General features: G+C 36.1%; 4 protein-coding genes across 15 annotated transcripts; 2 read left to right on the forward strand and 2 right to left on the reverse strand.

The window, feature by feature from the left end:
- The first annotated feature begins 302 nt into the window (after positions 1-302).
- On the forward strand, positions 303-5,057 carry LOC104736031 (outer envelope protein 80, chloroplastic). 7 transcript variants are annotated; one of them, XM_087482227.1, is made up of 16 exons: positions 303-1,328; positions 1,453-1,542; positions 1,843-1,925; positions 2,036-2,133; positions 2,267-2,336; positions 2,592-2,685; positions 2,851-2,932; positions 3,023-3,058; positions 3,203-3,356; positions 3,446-3,586; positions 3,752-3,822; positions 3,936-4,014; positions 4,093-4,208; positions 4,321-4,468; positions 4,556-4,625; positions 4,741-5,057. In XM_087482227.1, exons 3-16 carry the CDS (start codon positions 1,902-1,904, stop codon positions 4,893-4,895), a joined length of 1,338 nt encoding a protein of 445 aa, XP_087338353.1. In that variant the 5' UTR covers positions 303-1,328; positions 1,453-1,542; positions 1,843-1,901; the 3' UTR covers positions 4,896-5,057. The 7 variants fall into 7 exon arrangements, with proteins under 7 accessions (XP_087338353.1, XP_010454246.1, XP_087338356.1 ...); XM_010455944.3 differs by having other exon boundaries at positions 335-1,328; positions 1,449-1,542; XM_087482230.1 differs by having other exon boundaries at positions 348-1,328; positions 1,835-1,925.
- Positions 5,058-5,293: 236 nt separating this feature from the next.
- LOC104736032 (uncharacterized) lies at positions 5,294-7,355 on the reverse strand. 2 transcript variants are annotated; one of them, XM_087482234.1, is made up of 3 exons: positions 6,823-7,343; positions 5,919-5,963; positions 5,294-5,704 (listed from the first exon to the last, which is right to left on the reverse strand). In XM_087482234.1, exons 1-2 carry the CDS (start codon positions 7,181-7,183, stop codon positions 5,941-5,943), a joined length of 384 nt encoding a protein of 127 aa, XP_087338360.1. In that variant the 5' UTR covers positions 7,184-7,343; the 3' UTR covers positions 5,294-5,704; positions 5,919-5,940. The 2 variants fall into 2 exon arrangements, with proteins under 2 accessions (XP_087338360.1, XP_010454247.1); XM_010455945.3 differs by lacking the exon at positions 5,919-5,963 and having other exon boundaries at positions 6,823-7,355.
- Positions 7,356-7,979: 624 nt separating this feature from the next.
- Positions 7,980-10,602, forward strand: LOC104736033 (protein NRT1/ PTR FAMILY 7.1-like). The gene is made up of 5 exons (XM_019234522.2): positions 7,980-8,299; positions 8,460-8,516; positions 8,608-8,770; positions 8,861-9,668; positions 9,738-10,602. Exons 2-5 carry the CDS (start codon positions 8,469-8,471, stop codon positions 10,492-10,494), a joined length of 1,776 nt encoding a protein of 591 aa, XP_019090067.2. The 5' UTR covers positions 7,980-8,299; positions 8,460-8,468; the 3' UTR covers positions 10,495-10,602.
- A 1,352-nt stretch (positions 10,603-11,954) lies between these two features.
- Positions 11,955-13,866, reverse strand: LOC147929301 (DEAD-box ATP-dependent RNA helicase 20-like). Of its 5 annotated transcripts, none has more exons than XR_015578497.1 (6): positions 13,559-13,826; positions 13,078-13,334; positions 12,753-12,935; positions 12,580-12,663; positions 12,423-12,466; positions 11,955-12,302 (listed from the first exon to the last, which is right to left on the reverse strand). XR_015578497.1 is itself a non-coding variant. In XM_087482236.1 (6 exons), the coding sequence occupies exons 1-3, from the start codon at positions 13,642-13,644 to the stop codon at positions 12,900-12,902; spliced, it is 387 nt and encodes a 128-aa protein (XP_087338362.1). In that variant the 5' UTR covers positions 13,645-13,866; the 3' UTR covers positions 11,955-12,302; positions 12,423-12,466; positions 12,580-12,663; positions 12,753-12,899. The 5 variants fall into 5 exon arrangements, 3 of the variants coding, with proteins under 3 accessions (XP_087338362.1, XP_087338363.1, XP_087338361.1); XM_087482236.1 differs by having other exon boundaries at positions 13,078-13,342; positions 13,559-13,866; XM_087482237.1 differs by having other exon boundaries at positions 11,955-12,334; positions 13,078-13,342; positions 13,559-13,866.
- Positions 13,867-17,401: the final 3,535 nt, after the last annotated feature.

Raw genomic sequence — 17,401 nt, forward strand, 5'->3', positions numbered from 1 at the left:
TTAAGGATTTGGAGTTTGGTTATAAACTATCTTCATGTACAAAATATTTTTTTGTTATTTTGATTAGTGATTAATATTTTTTTTCTAAGAAAAAGAAAAAGATAACAACAAAGTCAAGTGTAAATCTAAGCTGCATAAAATTAGGAGTGGGTACGTGGAAGTGTAAGCGTTTGGAAGCGCGGAAGCTGATTTTTTCTATACATTAGGAAGTGGGTACGTGTTGGAAATGTATATAGTATATGTATATATAATATTAAATATAAAATTATATTAATAAAATGTTGAGACATAGGAATTAAATCATCTGTTCGGTAAGCATATATGCTTTTGGATTACGGACCAAACACAAACACAAACGCATTCACATACAGAGTGACATCAGTTGTTTTTTCGTAAATGGGCTTTTTTTCTTAATACCAAAAAAAAAAAAAATCAGAAAGATATCAAAATCTCTCACCACTTTTTCACCTTTCTTCTTCTACACCCAATTCAAAACCCTAGCTGTTAATTTTTTTTTTGTTTGTTCTTCTTAGGTTTTGTCCCAAAGCTCTACTCTTTTCTTTTTTTTAGTTTCTCACATCCTTCCTCAATTTCGTTTTCGAGTAACAATGCAAAGCCATCACGAAGAAGATGTTCACTTCTCTTCATCTTCTATCAGAATCCATTCTCCACCTTTCAAAGAACACACTTTACTCACCAATCTCCAATCCTGCTCCAAAACCTTACTCTCTCACCTCTCAAACACTCGTCACTCCCTGAACCGAGTCTTCGAATCGCTCAAGAATCGCCACGACACTCCTCCACGTCTCACCCAAACTCGACCGGTTCGTCGTTCCAATTCACCTACTCAGATGCTCAGTTCAGTCACTCAGCTTATGATTGGCAACTCTTCTCCAATCTCGTTGTCGCTGATCCAATCTTCTTCCACCCAATTGAATTGGACTGACCCAGGAGCTGAGAATACTGAGATAACCCGTGGGCTGGACTCGCCTCTGCTCTGCTGTGCCTCTCTGTCACTCACCAGACCTAACGAGTCAGTGGAAGGGAAGGATACGATACAGCAGCAGAAGGGTCACTCTGTGAGTAGAAACGCGGAGGAACGAGTTCTGATTAGTGAAGTGTTAGTAAGAACGAAAGATGGTGAGGAACTTGAGAGGAAGGATTTGGAGATGGAGGCATTGGCTGCTTTGAAAGCTTGTAGAGCTAATTCAGCGTTAACCATTCGTGAGGTACAAGAGGATGTACATAGGATTATAGAGAGTGGTTACTTTTGTTCTTGTACTCCTGTTGCTGTTGATACACGCGACGGTATACGACTGATGTTTCAGGTAATATTCTTGATTAGTATTACTCGTTTGAAAAAGAGTTATACTTTGATACAAAAAGGTCTCCTTTTTTTTTTTTTTTATGTTTTGGGATGTAAATAATTCTTATTTTCTTGCCATAAGGTAGAACCAAACCAAGAATTTCGTGGGTTAGTCTGTGAAAACGCAAATGTTCTTCCTTCCAACTTCATACAAGAAGCTTTCGGCAATGGGTTTGGTACGTTTACTCCAATTTGGCTTGTTGCTTTTCTTCTGTATTGTACTAGACTTATCGTACTGTAAAATGGATTATTTATTCATGATATCGTCAAATGTGTTAGCCTTGAATGAAAAAGAGAGATTAGGGGTAGGTAGGTAGTATGCCTAAAATGTTTCCATGCTCCAAAACAGAGTATTATTTGACGTTTCACTTAGTATACATGTAAATGATGAGGCTAGCTAGGTAGCTTCCTTGTGTTTGGTGTGTGTTTGATTGGATAGGGTAATTGTTAGTAACTGTTGGTATGAAGTTGTATAGGGAAAGTGATTAATATAAAGAGACTGGAGGAAGCTATTACATCTATCAATGGCTGGTACATGGAGCGTGGTCTTTTCGGAATTGTAAGTGTTCTTTGGACACTGTAAAGATTTTTTAAAGAAATTATTTTACATCCTGGATTCAATCTATTACGTTGTGGTTAGAATTGTAATTCTGTTGTCTGTTATTGCAGGTTTCAGATATTGATACGCTTTCTGGAGGTGTAGTAAGGCTTCAAGTTGCTGAAGCAGAGGTTAATAACATATCCATCCGATTCCTTGATCGTAAGACGTAAGCTGGTGCCCATCCCCCCCTATCGAATTTAGTTACAAATTGCAGGCAATTCTGGATGGCACAACTACCTTCCTTTTATTGCAATGATTGGATTACGATTTCATTTGATAATGGTGCTTTCTATATGTAGTGGGGAACCAACTAAAGGGAAGACTAGCCCTGAGACAATACTACGGCAACTTACAACAAAGAAGGGACAGGTATTTTTTAATCTTTCTCAGCTTAGATGTAAAGATAATTCATTGACAAAAACCTGAGCTGTATGATTATGTTAAAAACCACTTCTCACTGCATCATCTATATATGAAATCCTTTGGAGATTTTATTTTGTATTAAGGTTAATCACTCATGATGGTATCATAAATTTTGGCCTTGAAGATTTGTCTCTATGCATGAGCCTCTAAGTAGGATCTCTAAATATACATGCTGTGTAATCTGGCTTTTGGTCGATGTAGGTCTACAGCATGCTTCAAGGGAAGAGGGATGTAGACACTGTACTAGCCATGGGAATCATGGAAGATGTTAGTATTATACCTCAACCTGCAGGAGGTGAGTAAATGTATTCCTTTATTTTCATTTTGTGCTTAAGGTGCAGTAGTATAAGTTAAGAAAGTAAATGCCTTGCTTATCTTTTGGCACAATAACAGGTTTTGACGGTGTCTGATTCTGAAACTTTCTTCTTTTTCTTGTTCTGTTTATTCCTCTGATTGTTAGATAGTGGGAAGGTTGATTTGATCATGAACTGTGTCGAGCGTCCCAGTGGAGGCTTCTCTGCTGGTGGTGGGATATCTAGTGGGTAAGTTTAGTTTTTTTTTGCTACTTACAGCGATTCACTTTTTTTCTTCGATAGCTTAACGACAAGGTTTGTCCATTTCTTTTTTTGTAGCATCACAAGTGGCCCTCTATCAGGACTAATTGGAAGGTAAAATCATATGACATTGCTGTTTCTTGTAGCATGAAATTATGTATATTTTATATGTAACGATTTCTTTTTAATTCTTGCGTAGTCTGTGTGTATTTTATGAATACATTACTGATGTAATTGATGTGATTAATTTTTATGCAGCTTTGCTTATTCCCACCGCAATCTGTTTGGAAGAAACCAGAAGCTTAACGTTTCTCTAGAGAGGGGTCAAATTGACTCTATATTTCGTATAAACTACACTGATCCATGGATTGAAGGAGATGACAAGAGGACATCCAGATCTATCATGGTTCAGGTAAAACCTTTACTGGTTCGGTCTCTGTTAATTATCTCAATGAGAATGCTAAGTTGACTAATAGAATAACGAGCTTCGTGTTGTGTTAGAATTCAAGAACACCGGGGAATCTTGTTCATGGCAATCAACCAGACAATAGTAATCTCACAATTGGTCGGGTTACGGCAGGTATTGAATACAGTCGTCCATTCAGGCCAAAGTGGAGTGGTACTGCTGGACTTATATTTCAGGTATCTACCGTTCCCAATATATTGAAGTCTCTGTGCCAATCCAGAGCAATATTGGCGTTGAAGCAATTAGATTATATGTTCTTCTCGTCTCTGATTAGATCCAAAGTGGTAAACTTTATACTTTTGACTTAAATATATATCTTACCCTTCATTTTCATGTTTCAGCATGCTGGTGCTCGTGATGAACAAGGGAACCCTATCATTAAGGACTTCTACAGTAGCCCTCTAACCGCAAGGTATATATGTCCCAAAGAATGATTAGTCTTTGGTTTACCTCACTAGTTTCACCAATACTGTATTTTGGCCATATGATTTTGATAGATGCGATTTTTTATGTTTGCCCATGTAGTGGTAAGACCCATGATGATACCTTGCTAGCAAAACTTGAAAGCATTTATACTGGCTCAGGTGACCGAGGATCAACAATGGTCAGTCTGATGCCTCTGTTGGTACATTTTCCCCTTCTTTTTTTTCAGTGCCTAATTCTATCTGTCTTTGTACACCAGTTTGCGTTTAACATGGAACAAGGGCTTCCTGTTTTGCCCGAATGGTTATGTTTCAATCGAGTGACTGGTCGTGCCAGGAAAGGCATACATATTGGACCAGCTCGTTTTCTTTTTAGGTATGCTAACCTCCTTTGCTGCACATAATTTTCTTGAGCTCTCTATTCGCCTATTGGGATACGAATTCCCAAAGTTTTACATAGCTGATCTTACCTGTTTTCATGTTTATAGTCTGTCTGGTGGACATGTGGTGGGAAACTTTTCACCTCATGAAGCATTCGTGATCGGTGGAACAAACAGCGTAAGAGGTTACGAAGAGGGAGCTGTAGGATCTGGTCGGTCATATGTAGTTGGTTCGGGGGAGATGTCTTTCCCAATGGTGGGGTTTTTCTCTGAACATTCCCTAAGATCTCATTTCCCAATTGTGTGATAATATTATGACTCTTCTCGTTGCCCTATTGTGCAGAGAGGACCGGTCGAAGGCGTTATTTTTACTGATTATGGTACTGATCTGGCATCAGGAAACACCGTCCCAGGTATAGACTAGGATTTCGTTTTTTTTCCTTCTCCGTCTGAGTCTTTCCATATATGCTTGTAATAGCTTTAGAATCACATGAAACCTTCATCTTTTTTATATTTTCTACCCTTTAGGTGATCCTGCGGGGGCAAGACTGAAGCCCGGAAGTGGTTATGGGTATGGTTTAGGGGTGCGTGTTGATTCTCCATTGGGGCCGCTACGCCTTGAATATGCCTTCAACGATCAACAGGCAGGAAGGTTTCACTTTGGGGTTGGTCTGCGGAACTAAAATTTTTTTGTTTCATTTATTTTTTCTTTCTGGAAATATTTTCTCGGCCTTTGCGGTACATTCATCTGGATGATGTTTGTTAATTATGATCATTTATATCATCTTATTTAATTCACTGTTTTGTATGAATGCTTTTTATGTAGATGTTATTCATTTTATCAATCTCCCAGATTCGAGCTACAGATTAGGATTTGTATCCTTAGGATGTCATATGATCATGAGCAAGCACTTCTCGACGTAATTACAAAGCTTGAAAAAAATATGTGATGGAGAAAGTGGTAATAATTAAGAATATGAAAACAATTATTTTAGTACATAGTGGACACTGGACAGGGACTTCAAACTCAAGTAAATTTACCGGATTTGCTTATCTAAGCACTTGGAATGTTCAAGAGGTCTATCAGAAACCAGCTACTATAACATACACCAACGTAGTCTCGAAGAGGATACAATAATCATTTAAGGTCTATTTTTTAAAGTGCTATTTTACAAGGATGAAATGAAATTACATATGATACCAGTCACTTGAGAATCATATTCAGGTCCTTCCATCTGGAAATGGCTAACGCCTTCAATGAGGTGTGTTTCGGTGCGTCCCACTGCAGATCCTAGCTTCTTCTTTAGCTGGCTAACGCTAGTGAACCCGTCTTGTGTTCCCATAACAAAGAGTTTGGGTTTGGGGGATGAGAGAATGGCCTTGTGGTGCCGCCCAAACAGAATCGAGGCCATTAGGCCAAATGGGTATCCCAAACTCACATATCCCACCACTTGCTCTACTTGCTCCACCGCTGATCCTGCGATTGGTGCACCTGCAATAGAGTCATAACTTCATTTTGTTTCCTTTTACAATATACACAAGTTGGCCATGAGATATCAAATACTGTCTCAGAATATTCATTATAAAGTAATGTGATCAGTTCATCGATTACACACAGTCGATTGTATCAGAAACAGGAAGTTAGTCGGTCACTATGATCAGTATGGGTACGAGATGTATTAATGTAGTATTCATCTACAAATTACCTATTTGTTCTTGGTTCTATTCTCAGCGAGGAATAAAGGAAACCCCTGTGACAAACACGTAAAAGATGCAAGTTCACCAATATATGGAGAGTAATCCTAGAACTGAATAGTCTTTAAAAACTCCCGAAAGGATTCATTCATATCAATTGCAGTTATGCATATGTATAAGGGGCATCAAAGAGAGTTGTTCTCGGTAGATAAGAAGAACAAACGAGAATCCTATTTGGTGTTTCCAACAAAGAGAGGGAAACTGTAATATCTGATAAAGTCTACCCCAAAAGTCACCTAGACGCTCTTAATAGAATCTGTTCAAAGATAAAACAAGCTGGTTGTTTTCTCCACAGTAGACCGAACTTTCTTATTGCAGTCACATCTTCTAAAGTCATCATCTATACTCAAACATAGAACACACCAAATAGGAACAAGAAAATATGCTAAATCTAGACGACACAAATTACATCAACTAAAACCACTTAGAGATAAACAAGAGAGAAAATGGAACTTAATCTCAATATTGATATGACCAACACCAAACTGGAACAAAGTTGTCTCAGCTGATAATATCAAGTAAATAAGCAAACTCCTCATCAGCTGCCACTAACCTATAACCAATTATTCTGTCATCAATACATGGTAAGGCTAATGAGAACTAAATAAGTAGTAGCAAAAGGGTTACACTTTGAGTTAACTATATCACAAAAACCAACAGTTCAAATGCCCTCAAGCAGTATACAATGAATTCGAACTCAATTGTTACAGATGAACTTGTAAAAAACCATTACCAGATCCAACACATTAGAAACACAAATCATATTTTTTTAACTTCCAATCAAAAGTCAAACTAAAACCCAGATCAACAATTATCTCCAAAGGGGGAAACAAAACAAAAAAATGAAATCTTTACCAGCAGAAGAACCCACGAGAAGGATCCTATGAGCACCAACATTCTCACAAAGCCACCGACAAACAGCGACCACATCCTTGACCTCAGCAAAGCCCGTAAGAGTAGCTCTTCCGGTGGATTTGCCAGCACCTCTTGTATCGAAAGTAACAGCCTTGAAACCCTTTGACGCCAATTCAGAAGCTATGCCTTTGAGCAGAGCTTGACAACCACCCAGAAGCGAGAAAGGGTGGACCAATACTATTACCAGATCCACATCGTCGCTGGCTACTTGTTCGTTTCTGGGTTTGAAGATTCTTGTGTGAAGCTTCACCCCTTGTTCCGATTCAACACTACACGATTCCACTACTATGTTTGACGACATTTTTCAGACGAGGGAGAGAGAGAGATGAATCAAAGTATGAAACTTTTTGTTTTTACATCTTATATAAATCAATGTTATATTTTAATGAATATGGTACCAAAAAAAAAAAAAAATAACGAAGACTGTTTAATATGAGAGAGAGTCCCCCAAAAAAAATACTGTTAGATTTCATATTTTGGTACGTCGGTCTAATGTTTTTATATGTTTTCAGTTAATTAGTTAGCATATTCCGGGGTATATAATATAAACTACCAATTAATTAGCAAATATTCTAAATTCTATATTCTGAAATATAATTTAAAATTTAATAATACTTATCCTTTTATTGACGATATTAATGACTAAAATTAGTTTATTTAAAATTGTATTTTTTTTTTCTTGAGACTTTTGTCATTTGTATTTCGTATGTTTATAGAAGAAAAAGAAATATAATGGAAAAACTAGAGTACTTCTAGGAAAAGTGAGTAAATTAACAAAAGAAGTTTGGGACCAAAGACCACTAGTCTCAGTCAAATCCTCCTTTTTCTGCCAATAATTTGGGTCAATTTGTTCAAAGAGCTACTTAGTACCAAAACTTAATCCAACCATTTAGGAGTAATCTTGTGATCAATATATATATATATATATATATATATATATATATATATTCCATTTTAAACGAAAATTATTTTGTTAATGATAAAAAAAGAAAAGAAATGAAGAAGTCTTTTGTTGTCCAACAAATTCGAAGCTTTTACTCCCATATTTTCTCAAGGTGAGTAATATTTGTAGCCTTGTAGGGCCAGTATCACAAAACAATCTCAACGACTTGATTAGGCTCTAAAACGTCTCATATTATCTTATATCTCTCTCTATATAAGAACCACAAAAGCTTCTTCTCTTAGTTACGCTTTTTGCATTGTTAGAATCACTTTAATTGGCTCTCTCTGCTGATCTGAGTTAAACTACTCGATCGATTTCACTTTGCTCAAACCGTGAGAAAGTTACAAAACACTAATCCTTGCAACCATAAATGACAAAAGGTGTTTCTAGTTTCTCTCCATCGACAGTGTTTCTCCGGCCAGTTCTCAACGTCGACACAACGTCTTCTCCTTCTCCGGAGATTGTTCGAAAAAGGTTATATATGTAATTGTTTTAGGGTTTGCTTTATTACCACATACATTCATATATATACTTTTTGGTTTCTTGCATCATATCTGAAAATAATGGTTACGCTTAATACATAAAGACGTGCGTCTTCTTCAATGAAACCTAATCAAATCTAAATTTTGTACAGATACCTAAAATGGCCTCTATGGATCCGAGAAATAATGGTTACGCTGCTCCGCTAAATGTATGTAAACAAACCTTTCACTACTCTTAAAAAATATAATTAAATAATAGTTTTTGAAAAGCTAATTTAAATGTTATATTATTATTGCAAGGAGCGGGAGAGTGCAACAAATTTGGAAGTTGCTGAAGTGGTAGAGGTGCAAGATGATCAAAGTGTGGTGTCTCATACGTCCAACGATTCCAACCTTCAGAAAAAGATGATGAAGAAAGAGGAGAAGAAGAAGGGTGGCTGGACAAACGCAATCATTTTGCTAGGTATGTCATGTAAATTATACAAGAGTTTAGTTTAATTTTTGTATGAGTTAGATATATTCTTACACAATTATTCACTATTAATATGAACAGCAAATCAAGGGTTAGCGACTTTGGCCTTCTTTGGGGTCGGAGTGAACCTGGTGTTGTTCCTAACACGTGTTATGGGACAAGGTAATGCTGAGGCTGCGAACAACGTAAGCAAGTGGACGGGAACAGTTTACATGTTTTCTCTCGTGGGAGCGTTTCTTAGCGACTCTTATTGGGGTCGTTACTTGACTTGCACCATCTTCCAAGTCATCTTCGTTATCGGAGTTGGCCTCCTCTCCTTTGTGTCTTGGTTTTTCTTGATCAAACCTCGAGGTTGTGGCGATGGGAACCTTGTCTGTAACCCTACTTCTTCACTCGGAGTTGCTATCTTTTATTTATCTGTTTATCTCGTAGCCTTTGGATACGGCGGTCACCAGCCAACGCTGGCTACTTTTGGTGCAGACCAGCTTGATGATGATCAAAACTCCAAAGCTGCGTTTTTCAGCTACTTCTACTTTGCCCTCAACGTCGGAGCTCTCTTTTCAAACACGGTCCTTGTGTATTTTGAGGACAAGGGGTTGTGGACTGAAGGCTTCTTGGTGTCACTAGGCTCTGCCATTGTCGCGTTGGTAGCCTTTCTGGCCCCAACGAAACAATATCGTTATGTCAAGCCATGTGGGAACCCGTTGCCTCGTGTGGCGCAAGTCTTCGTGGCCACTGCTCGAAAGTGGAGTGTTGTTCGTCCGGGAAGCCCCCAGGATTTGTATGAAGTCGAAGGTCCTGAATCCGCTATTAAAGGGAGTCGAAAGATATTTCACAGTTCCAAGTTTGTCTTCTTGGACAGAGCAGCAGTGATTACAGAGAATGATAGGTAAACCACTCATTAATGATTTATATGATTGTGATCTTTTAATTTATGAATATTGCTGGATGCATGCAGGAATGAGACAAGGAGCAACGCATGGAGGTTGTGCAGTGTAACTCAAGTAGAAGAGGCAAAATGTGTGATGAAGTTGCTTCCAATATGGCTATGCACTATAATCTACTCAGTGATCTTTACACAAATGGCGTCTTTGTTTGTGGAGCAAGGTGATGTGATGGATGCATTTATAGGGAAATTTCACATCCCTGCGGCGAGCATGTCGGTCTTCGACATATTCAGCGTCTTTCTATCAACGGGACTCTACCGCCACGTCATATTCCCATACGTGAGACCCACGGAGCTTATGAGGATGGGGATAGGGCTGATCATAGGGATAATGTCAATGGTGGCTGCAGGGTTAACAGAGATCCAACGGCTGAAACGAATAGTCCCGGGGCAAAAAGAGAGTGAGCTCTCCATTTTATGGCAAATCCCACAGTACGTGCTTGTGGGAGCGAGTGAGGTGTTCATGTACGTTGGACAGTTGGAGTTCTTTAACGGACAAGCTCCAGACGGGTTAAAGAACTTAGGAAGCTCGTTGTGTATGGCTTCGATGGCATTAGGTAACTACGTGAGCAGTTTGATGGTTAATATTGTTATGGCTATAACCAAGAGAGGTGAGCATAGCCCCGGATGGATACCGGAAAATCTAAACGAAGGTCATATGGATCGGTTCTATTTTCTGATTGCTGCATTGGCTGCCATCGATTTTAGATGTTTCTTTATTGGTAGAAGACTATCTTTGTTACTTTTTAGAAATTCAAGTGCTTGTTAGGGTCTTAGGGATACTAAAAGCAGAGCATAATAAAATTATAGGTAGTAGTTGTTGAAAAAATCTTCTAATTCCTTTGCGTTATTAATAGAATATGCTTTGATCCTAAAATGTTTTGTTATTCTTATTCAATGTTATAACTTATAAGATTAATACCAATGAAAATCTTGTGGCAACGTTACCTAGCCTATATGATTAAAGCTAACTAATATGACATTTTTTTTCTAGCTTTTAACGTTAAAATAAATACTATCTTGCATATTCACAATATTTATTGCATATTCACAATAAATACTATCTTGCATATTCACAATAAATCTTGTGGCACCCTTGTTTTTTATTCTTTTTTGGCAAGGTTACAAACTATCTGGGTGGCTCTTTTGTAAACCTCAAACTTTTCATTAATATGAATATTCACATTCCTATCCAAAAAAATAATAATAATAATAATAATAAGTTGAAAAAGTTTGAGTCAAACTATTTACAAATTTTGAATTGAATCATGATATGTAAATAAATTTCGTAAGTGTACTCAAGTTTGGGTCGCTGTCAGTTTAACAGTAACCGATTAGTGTTCGAGTGTTGGTCCAATTTCATTCGAAGTTGACTCAATTTGGTCCACGACAACAAAAATACAGAGAAAGGCTAAGACAAAGATATTCAAAACTATAAGCGTATCTAGTGGAAATAGGAACCAAACACTAAAAAGCAAGAATTAAGGTTGAACATAATAGTACTTTTTAGCAAAGGATGTTAAAAAGTAGATAAGAGAAATTAGCTAGCTAGGGAGAGAACAAGGTGGCATAAATTTCTAAGAAGACTTGGACAATAACTTTGTGGTGTTGACGAGAGTTTAACGACAAAAAGCACTGAAGAAGCTTTTGTAGCTCAGCCGCTGCAAAGATCTGTCTCTCAACAATCATCTCCACCATCGACGTCCTGAAATCTTCGTATGGATCCTTTGACTTTTTCACCACCGCAAAACTCTCTGCCTTCGAAGAAGAGTCCGAAGAGAAGCTTCTTGAAGAAAAGAGCGTTTCTGATGAATCATCACTACAAGAAAACAAGCAAATAGCGACTGCACTATTAGTCATTATTTAGTCGCTAAACAGTGTGTTACGACTAAATAGCGACTAAAACCAGTAGTCGTAAATCGAGAGTCGCTAAAATAAATAGTCGTAAAATTAGTCGCCAAATAGCGACTACATTACGACTATTTTGCGTAGTCGTAAATGTAATCGTAATATAGTCACTAAATTTAACGACTACACTACGACTATTTTACGACTATTCTAAATAGTCATAATGTAGTCACCAAATTTAGTGACTAATTGAGGACTAATTTATGATTATGTATTTAAACAATATTGTATTTATACAGCATTATATATATATACTATTTTGATAATATATATTTTATTAATTATTTTTAAATATATATAAGTTATTGGAATGAATTGATATTAAAAATAAAAAATACTATATTTATTATTATGAGACCATAATATCAAAAAAAAACTGTATTACAAAATAAAACTAAAAACATAGTTAAAAATAAGAATACAAAGAATACATCATACTACTAAAAAAAGAAAGTAAATATTGGAAATGCACAAACATCAAGGGTTAATGTTTGAAGCGACGGAGAAGGAGGTTGCTTTGCTTTCCCAAGAAGTCTTTTGCTTTTGAGATGAATGTTGAAGATTTTGACCTGAAGCAAACTGCAAAGACCGAGACAAGGAGAAAGGAAGCTGAGCTGATGGAAGCATTTCTTAAGGAACTTAAGGCGAGGGAGAATGAGCTCAGATTGCCTAATGACACCATCAGAGAGAAATTAGCTGAGCTGGAGAAGAAATAAGTTTGCTTAAATATACATAAACTGGATTTAACAAACACAAACGAGGGAGAATGAGCTCAGGCTGCTTACATACCTTGAAGCGAGGGAGAATGAGCTCAGGTTGCTCACATATACCTCCTAAACTCGATTTAATAAACCCAAACAACTTTGGTTAACAACTGTGAGTCTATATGGTCACATGAATTCTCTTATGAACTGGATTCCCTTGGACTTAGCTCAAGCAAATATACCTTAGCCCTGGAGCGCCCAACATGAGAAGGACGAAATAGATATTGCCTATTCAGGTTACTGACTTCAATAGTGTCCATTTTAATCTGTAACATCGAACAAGAACCAGGAAAAAGAACTTAACAGCGAACAAGAACCAGGAACAAGAACTTCACGAGCAGAACTCAAGCGTTACCTATAATTGGTTGGGCATTGACATGGACGATTGAAGGTAATAAGTAGGAAAGAGTCTTTCCAGAGCCAGTTTCAGCAATGCTAATAAGATCACGTCCCTTCATTGCCATTGGCTAGCCCTGAGATTGTATAGGCGTAGTAGGTTCAGTTAAACCAGCCTTCTTAATCTCTTCCAAAACATAATCTAGGCCAATCAAAAAACTCTTATCAGTAGATATATACAAAAGAACTTACATAGACATGTAAGTGAAACTGATCACAGTCTAAATCAAATGAAACAGAAGTCAAATCCAGTAGTAGTTCTTTTGGATATGAAATCAGCTTACCAGGAAAGCCAACATCACGAAAACTCTTGACAGGTTTGGTAATATCTCAACAACAGTAATTTCCCTCAGCTTACGATACTCTTCAACTTCTGCCTCAGTCATAGCCGCCACAGCCTGCGATTCGACATAGAAATTCTTCTCGAAAGGAGTCAAACCATCCAAATCTAGCTTCCTTGGAGAGTCATTGCCATCACTATCCTTTTTCATGCTTGATGTATGACTACATGAGCTTCCGTATGATGAAGCCCCACCAAACCCTGAGTCACTAAGAACACACAAATTTGAAAATGAAACAAACTCTTCTTCTCCAAAAGTAAACACCACAGAGAATCGAAAACGCTTAAAGCACACGAATTCGATCAAAATTAAGCCGGACTGGCTTCATACTCGGTACAAAGGAAGTGTATAGAGCAACTAAGTGGAAAAAAAATTCTGAGTTTTATCAATTTCAATACGAAAGCAAACACACACACACACTTACCTTCGACGGTGTGTTGTATTCAGAGCGGTCAGCATCAAGTAATTTGGTTCATTCTCGGAAGTAGTCTTTACGGGTAGGTTCCTCATGTTCAGGGATTCGACAGTGAATGAAGGCTACTCCAGAGCGTGAGTAATTACGAGATCTGAGATCCGCAAAAATGCTCTGGTACCAGATCTAAAAACTTGAGAGGATGAAAACAACGACAAGATGAAGATCGAATAGAATGAAACAGCGGGCGGAGGAGAGAAAGTTAATCGGCTAAAGAGACAAAGGAGAAAGAAGAGAAGGGGAGAAAGTTAATCAATCCCTCGTGAAGGAGACGAAAGAGAAACAAGAGCAGGAAAAAACCTTGTCCGTTGGATTAAATTAATCAACGGTTGATAGTGTAATCCATGTGTTTACATATCATCCAATAAAAAGCTTTCATTATTTAAAGAGTAATTTGTTGGATCAAAACATATATACTTTGCAATTCTGGGTTCATAATTCAGGAAATGACATTTGAAATTTATGATTTGGGACTTGGGGTTTTGAAATTTAGAAGAATATTAGACTTGATTTAGATTTAAAAATATTTTTTTTTAGGTTTTAAAATGACTAAGTTTAATAAATTTTGTAAGTATATAGTTTTTGGAAAGACTGATTTATATGTAAATACTAAATAGTTTTACATCTTGGTTTTATAGATATTCAATGGCTATATTTTGGGTGAATGATCTATGATTTAATTTCTATACATGAATTATAAAGGTTTTAAATTTAAGGTTAAGGGTTTTTGAGCATAAGTTTTGGGTTTATGGTTAAGTGTGTTGATAAAAATATAGGATTTGGAAAACTATAGTTTTTTGGGGTTAAGTTTCGAAAAATTAGTTATATACATATATATAATGGTTATGGTTTGGTTTTATGGTTTTTGAATTAATTTATAAGATTAAGAATTTAAACTTCAAAATTTAGATTTGATGATCTAGGTTTTGAAGTTTGGTTAAGGGTTTGGGGGTATAGGGTTTAGGGTTAAGATTTAAGATTTGGGGTTAAGTTTTGAAAAATTAGATTTTCTTTTAAGCATTAAAGCTTGGTTTTATGTATATATAAGAATGGCTATGTTTTAGTTTTATGGTTTAAGAAATAATTTCTAATATTAAGAATTAAATATTCAGGATTTAAACTTTAAGTTTATAATTTAGGTTTTGGAGTTTGGTTAAGGTTTTGGAGTTAAATTTTGAAAATTTATATTTTCTTAAATAGTGACTGATATACGACTTATTGGCGACCTTTACCATGAGTTGCATCTTAGTCGTTAATTTAGCGACTATTTAACAACTATATGTTCTGTTATACAATATAGTCATAAAATAGTTATTAAATTACGACTAAATTACCGACTACGGTAAGTAGTAGCAAAATAGTGACTATTATACGACTAAATTTTTGTAGTCGTAAAATTGTCGCCAAATAGTCGCTAAATAGTGGCTAAAAATGGCGACTACATATGTCGTCGCCATTTGTAGTCGGAAAAAGCATGTTTTCTTGTAGTGCATCATCATCACTTTCTTCTTTGTCTCCTTCTTCTTTTTCCTCCTCCTCGCTACAAGACCAGTACCAAGACCCGGTTGACTTAAAACGTGAGGCGAAGAGAGGATCAGAACCAAACTGAGATGATCTTTGCTTCCTGTTTGTCTTGACCTTCTTCCTTAAATCTCGAAACGAACGGCTCTCTTCGTAGAAAGGGTTTGGTGGGAATATCGATGATGACGCATAATGAGGGCTAGAGAAAGCATGATGATGATGACTCTTTGGTCTTGGAGTTTTGGACGTTTTAGCTTCGGTAACGAAGAACCTCTCGGAAGACGTGGCTTGACTTGTAACAGCACTAGTCTCAACGACGTCGTATAGATCTCGTGGTCGGCAAGAGTTTAGAGATGACCGGACCATTCTTGAAACCCGGAGCTTCATTCTTTTCTCCATGTGGTTTAGCTAGAGAATCTCGATGGAGAGAGAGAGAGAGATGGGTATGGGACTATGGACTATTGAAGAAGAAGAAGAAGTAAATGACATATTAAAAGTAGTGTCTCTCCCCATACTACAAAGACTTTTAAGGGAAGGGAGAGATAAATTCTCTGTTGTGTGTTTTTTTTCTTGGACTGGCTTTCATATTTCGTAATATTTATGATAATTTAATGATTACAACTTTTTACGTTTACTCTTTCTGCAATGTCTTTTGTCATTTCACTGTCGTCGTTATCTTAAACTATTCGAATTGCTGACACAAAAATTAACCATTGGAATTTCCTTGTTGCTTTTTTCTTTCTGTTTTTTTTTTTTTTTTTTTTTTTTTTTTTTTTTTTTTTAATTTTAGGTATAGACACTTCACACACTTGACCTTTGTCTTCCTCGTTTTTTTCTTCACCAATTTTAAAATTATTTATTTTGAATATTTGACAATTAAGTGTTTTGTAATGTTTGTCATCTAGTAAGTAAAAAAGTCAGTTCTTTATAAGTTTATTTTTTATAACAGTCAGTTCTCTTTAGCTCTTTTCGAATTCCTCATCATCAGGAAATTTAAATATGTACAGAGGAGAGAGTTGGGTTGTAAAACCTCTTTTGTTTGGAAGACGTCACTTTATCATTGTAACGTAAAGGATTTTGCATTGTACCCATAAAACTACTACTAAAGTCAATCTTTCGTTAACGTTACAAAATTCGTAATACAGTGTATTTTAACAATATAATTGCCTAATTGAAACTTAAGTCTCCCCGGAATTCGTGCATTAGTTCTGGAGAATTTTTTCAAAAAGGCAACTTAATTCGAATTAAATGATTGAAAATGACAATTACACAAAAAGGTAGTACTGCACGACGATCACTAAAAGTCAAATTTTATGTGCATAAAATAAAACAAATAACATTGACTTTTTAATACATAAAAAGGAGAAAACATTTATCAGTAAACAAAAAATTTAACAAAAATTGCTAATAATATGTATTTTAAATTTTCAGTACTTTTATGCACTTTGCTTTTTAAGTATGATCATTAATCAAATTGTACATTACGTCTTAACTTATTGTATATTTTCGGTTCAAAAATGCCTATGTATTAATCTAATCATTTTAAAGTGATTTTCAATAATTTTAATTAATGTTAGTGATTTAATATTGTGCCCTGCATCCACACCCACAGTGGAGCCCTCCCATGCATATATAATCCCACTATGAAGAAGATGGGGATCGAACCCCAATGATGACAGGTAAACCTGGCCAAAGTGGAGGGAGGACCACTACCCTCCCTATGTAGCCTCTTCAAATTAGCATGATTTTAATCTTTAGCTGCTAGACCAAACTTTCTATTTTGTAATTTTAAGCACAAATGATATATATTTTATTTTCTTATAGAGGAGGAATTATAGGTCAGATGTTTGGTAGTGAATGTGTGCGTATTGGCTAATCTAATTTCCCTTTTTACGTAAAATAGTAAGGTTATATAGCCATTATGGGTGCGGTGGCTGGTTGGGGACCATATCAGCCTCTTCCTGTATTTGAATTTCAAATTTAATTACACTAATTTTGGGTTATCTATGTATGATGTATTTCACATAAAAATGTTTTTTTAAAAAATATTTATTTCCTAATAAGAAGAATCACTTGCTCAAAAAAAAAACTATTTTTTACTTGTCATAGGATATGATCACATGATGGCTAATAGACGTTAAGGATAAAAACAGAAAATTAAAATCATAAAATCCTGGATACTTCTGATAAGTAGTTTTTTAGAAATTGTAATTCTTTGATTTATATATTGTTGTATTATAATTCCTTCCTAATATTTAGCTTTTAGAAGTGAAG

This window comes from Camelina sativa, chromosome 13 (genome assembly GCF_030686135.1).
Source record: "Camelina sativa cultivar CO46 ecotype springtype chromosome 13, ASM3068613v1".
Taxonomy (NCBI): domain Eukaryota; kingdom Viridiplantae; phylum Streptophyta; class Magnoliopsida; order Brassicales; family Brassicaceae; genus Camelina; species Camelina sativa.

Bases quoted from the DNA above. Each gene is read 5' to 3' on its own strand.
- LOC104736033 (XM_019234522.2), top strand. From the start codon at position 8,469: ATGGCCTCTATGGATCCGAGAAATAATGGTTACGCTGCTCCGCTAAAT. The intron at 8,517-8,607 runs GTATGTAAACAA...TATTATTGCAAG, and splicing joins GTTACGCTGCTCCGCTAAAT to GAGCGGGAGAGTGCAACAAA. The intron at 9,669-9,737 runs GTAAACCACTCA...GGATGCATGCAG, and splicing joins GTGATTACAGAGAATGATAG to GAATGAGACAAGGAGCAACG.
- LOC147929301 (XM_087482236.1), bottom strand. From the start codon at position 13,644: ATGAGGAACCTACCCGTAAAGACTACTTCCGAGAATGAACCAAATTAC. The intron at 13,343-13,558 runs GTAAGTGTGTGT...GTGTGTTCTTAG, and splicing joins AATACAACACACCGTCGAAG to TGACTCAGGGTTTGGTGGGG. The intron at 12,936-13,077 runs GTAAGCTGATTT...TGATTGGCCTAG, and splicing joins TCGTGATGTTGGCTTTCCTG to ATTATGTTTTGGAAGAGATT.
- LOC104736031 (XM_010455944.3), top strand. From the start codon at position 609: ATGCAAAGCCATCACGAAGAAGATGTTCACTTCTCTTCATCTTCTATC. The intron at 3,357-3,445 runs GTAAAACCTTTA...GTGTTGTGTTAG, and splicing joins CCAGATCTATCATGGTTCAG to AATTCAAGAACACCGGGGAA. The intron at 3,823-3,935 runs GTATATATGTCC...TTGCCCATGTAG, and splicing joins AGTAGCCCTCTAACCGCAAG to TGGTAAGACCCATGATGATA.
- LOC104736032 (XM_010455945.3), bottom strand. From the start codon at position 7,183: ATGTCGTCAAACATAGTAGTGGAATCGTGTAGTGTTGAATCGGAACAA. The intron at 5,705-6,822 runs GTAAAGATTTCA...ACTCTATTGCAG, and splicing joins TCTCGTGGGTTCTTCTGCTG to GTGCACCAATCGCAGGATCA.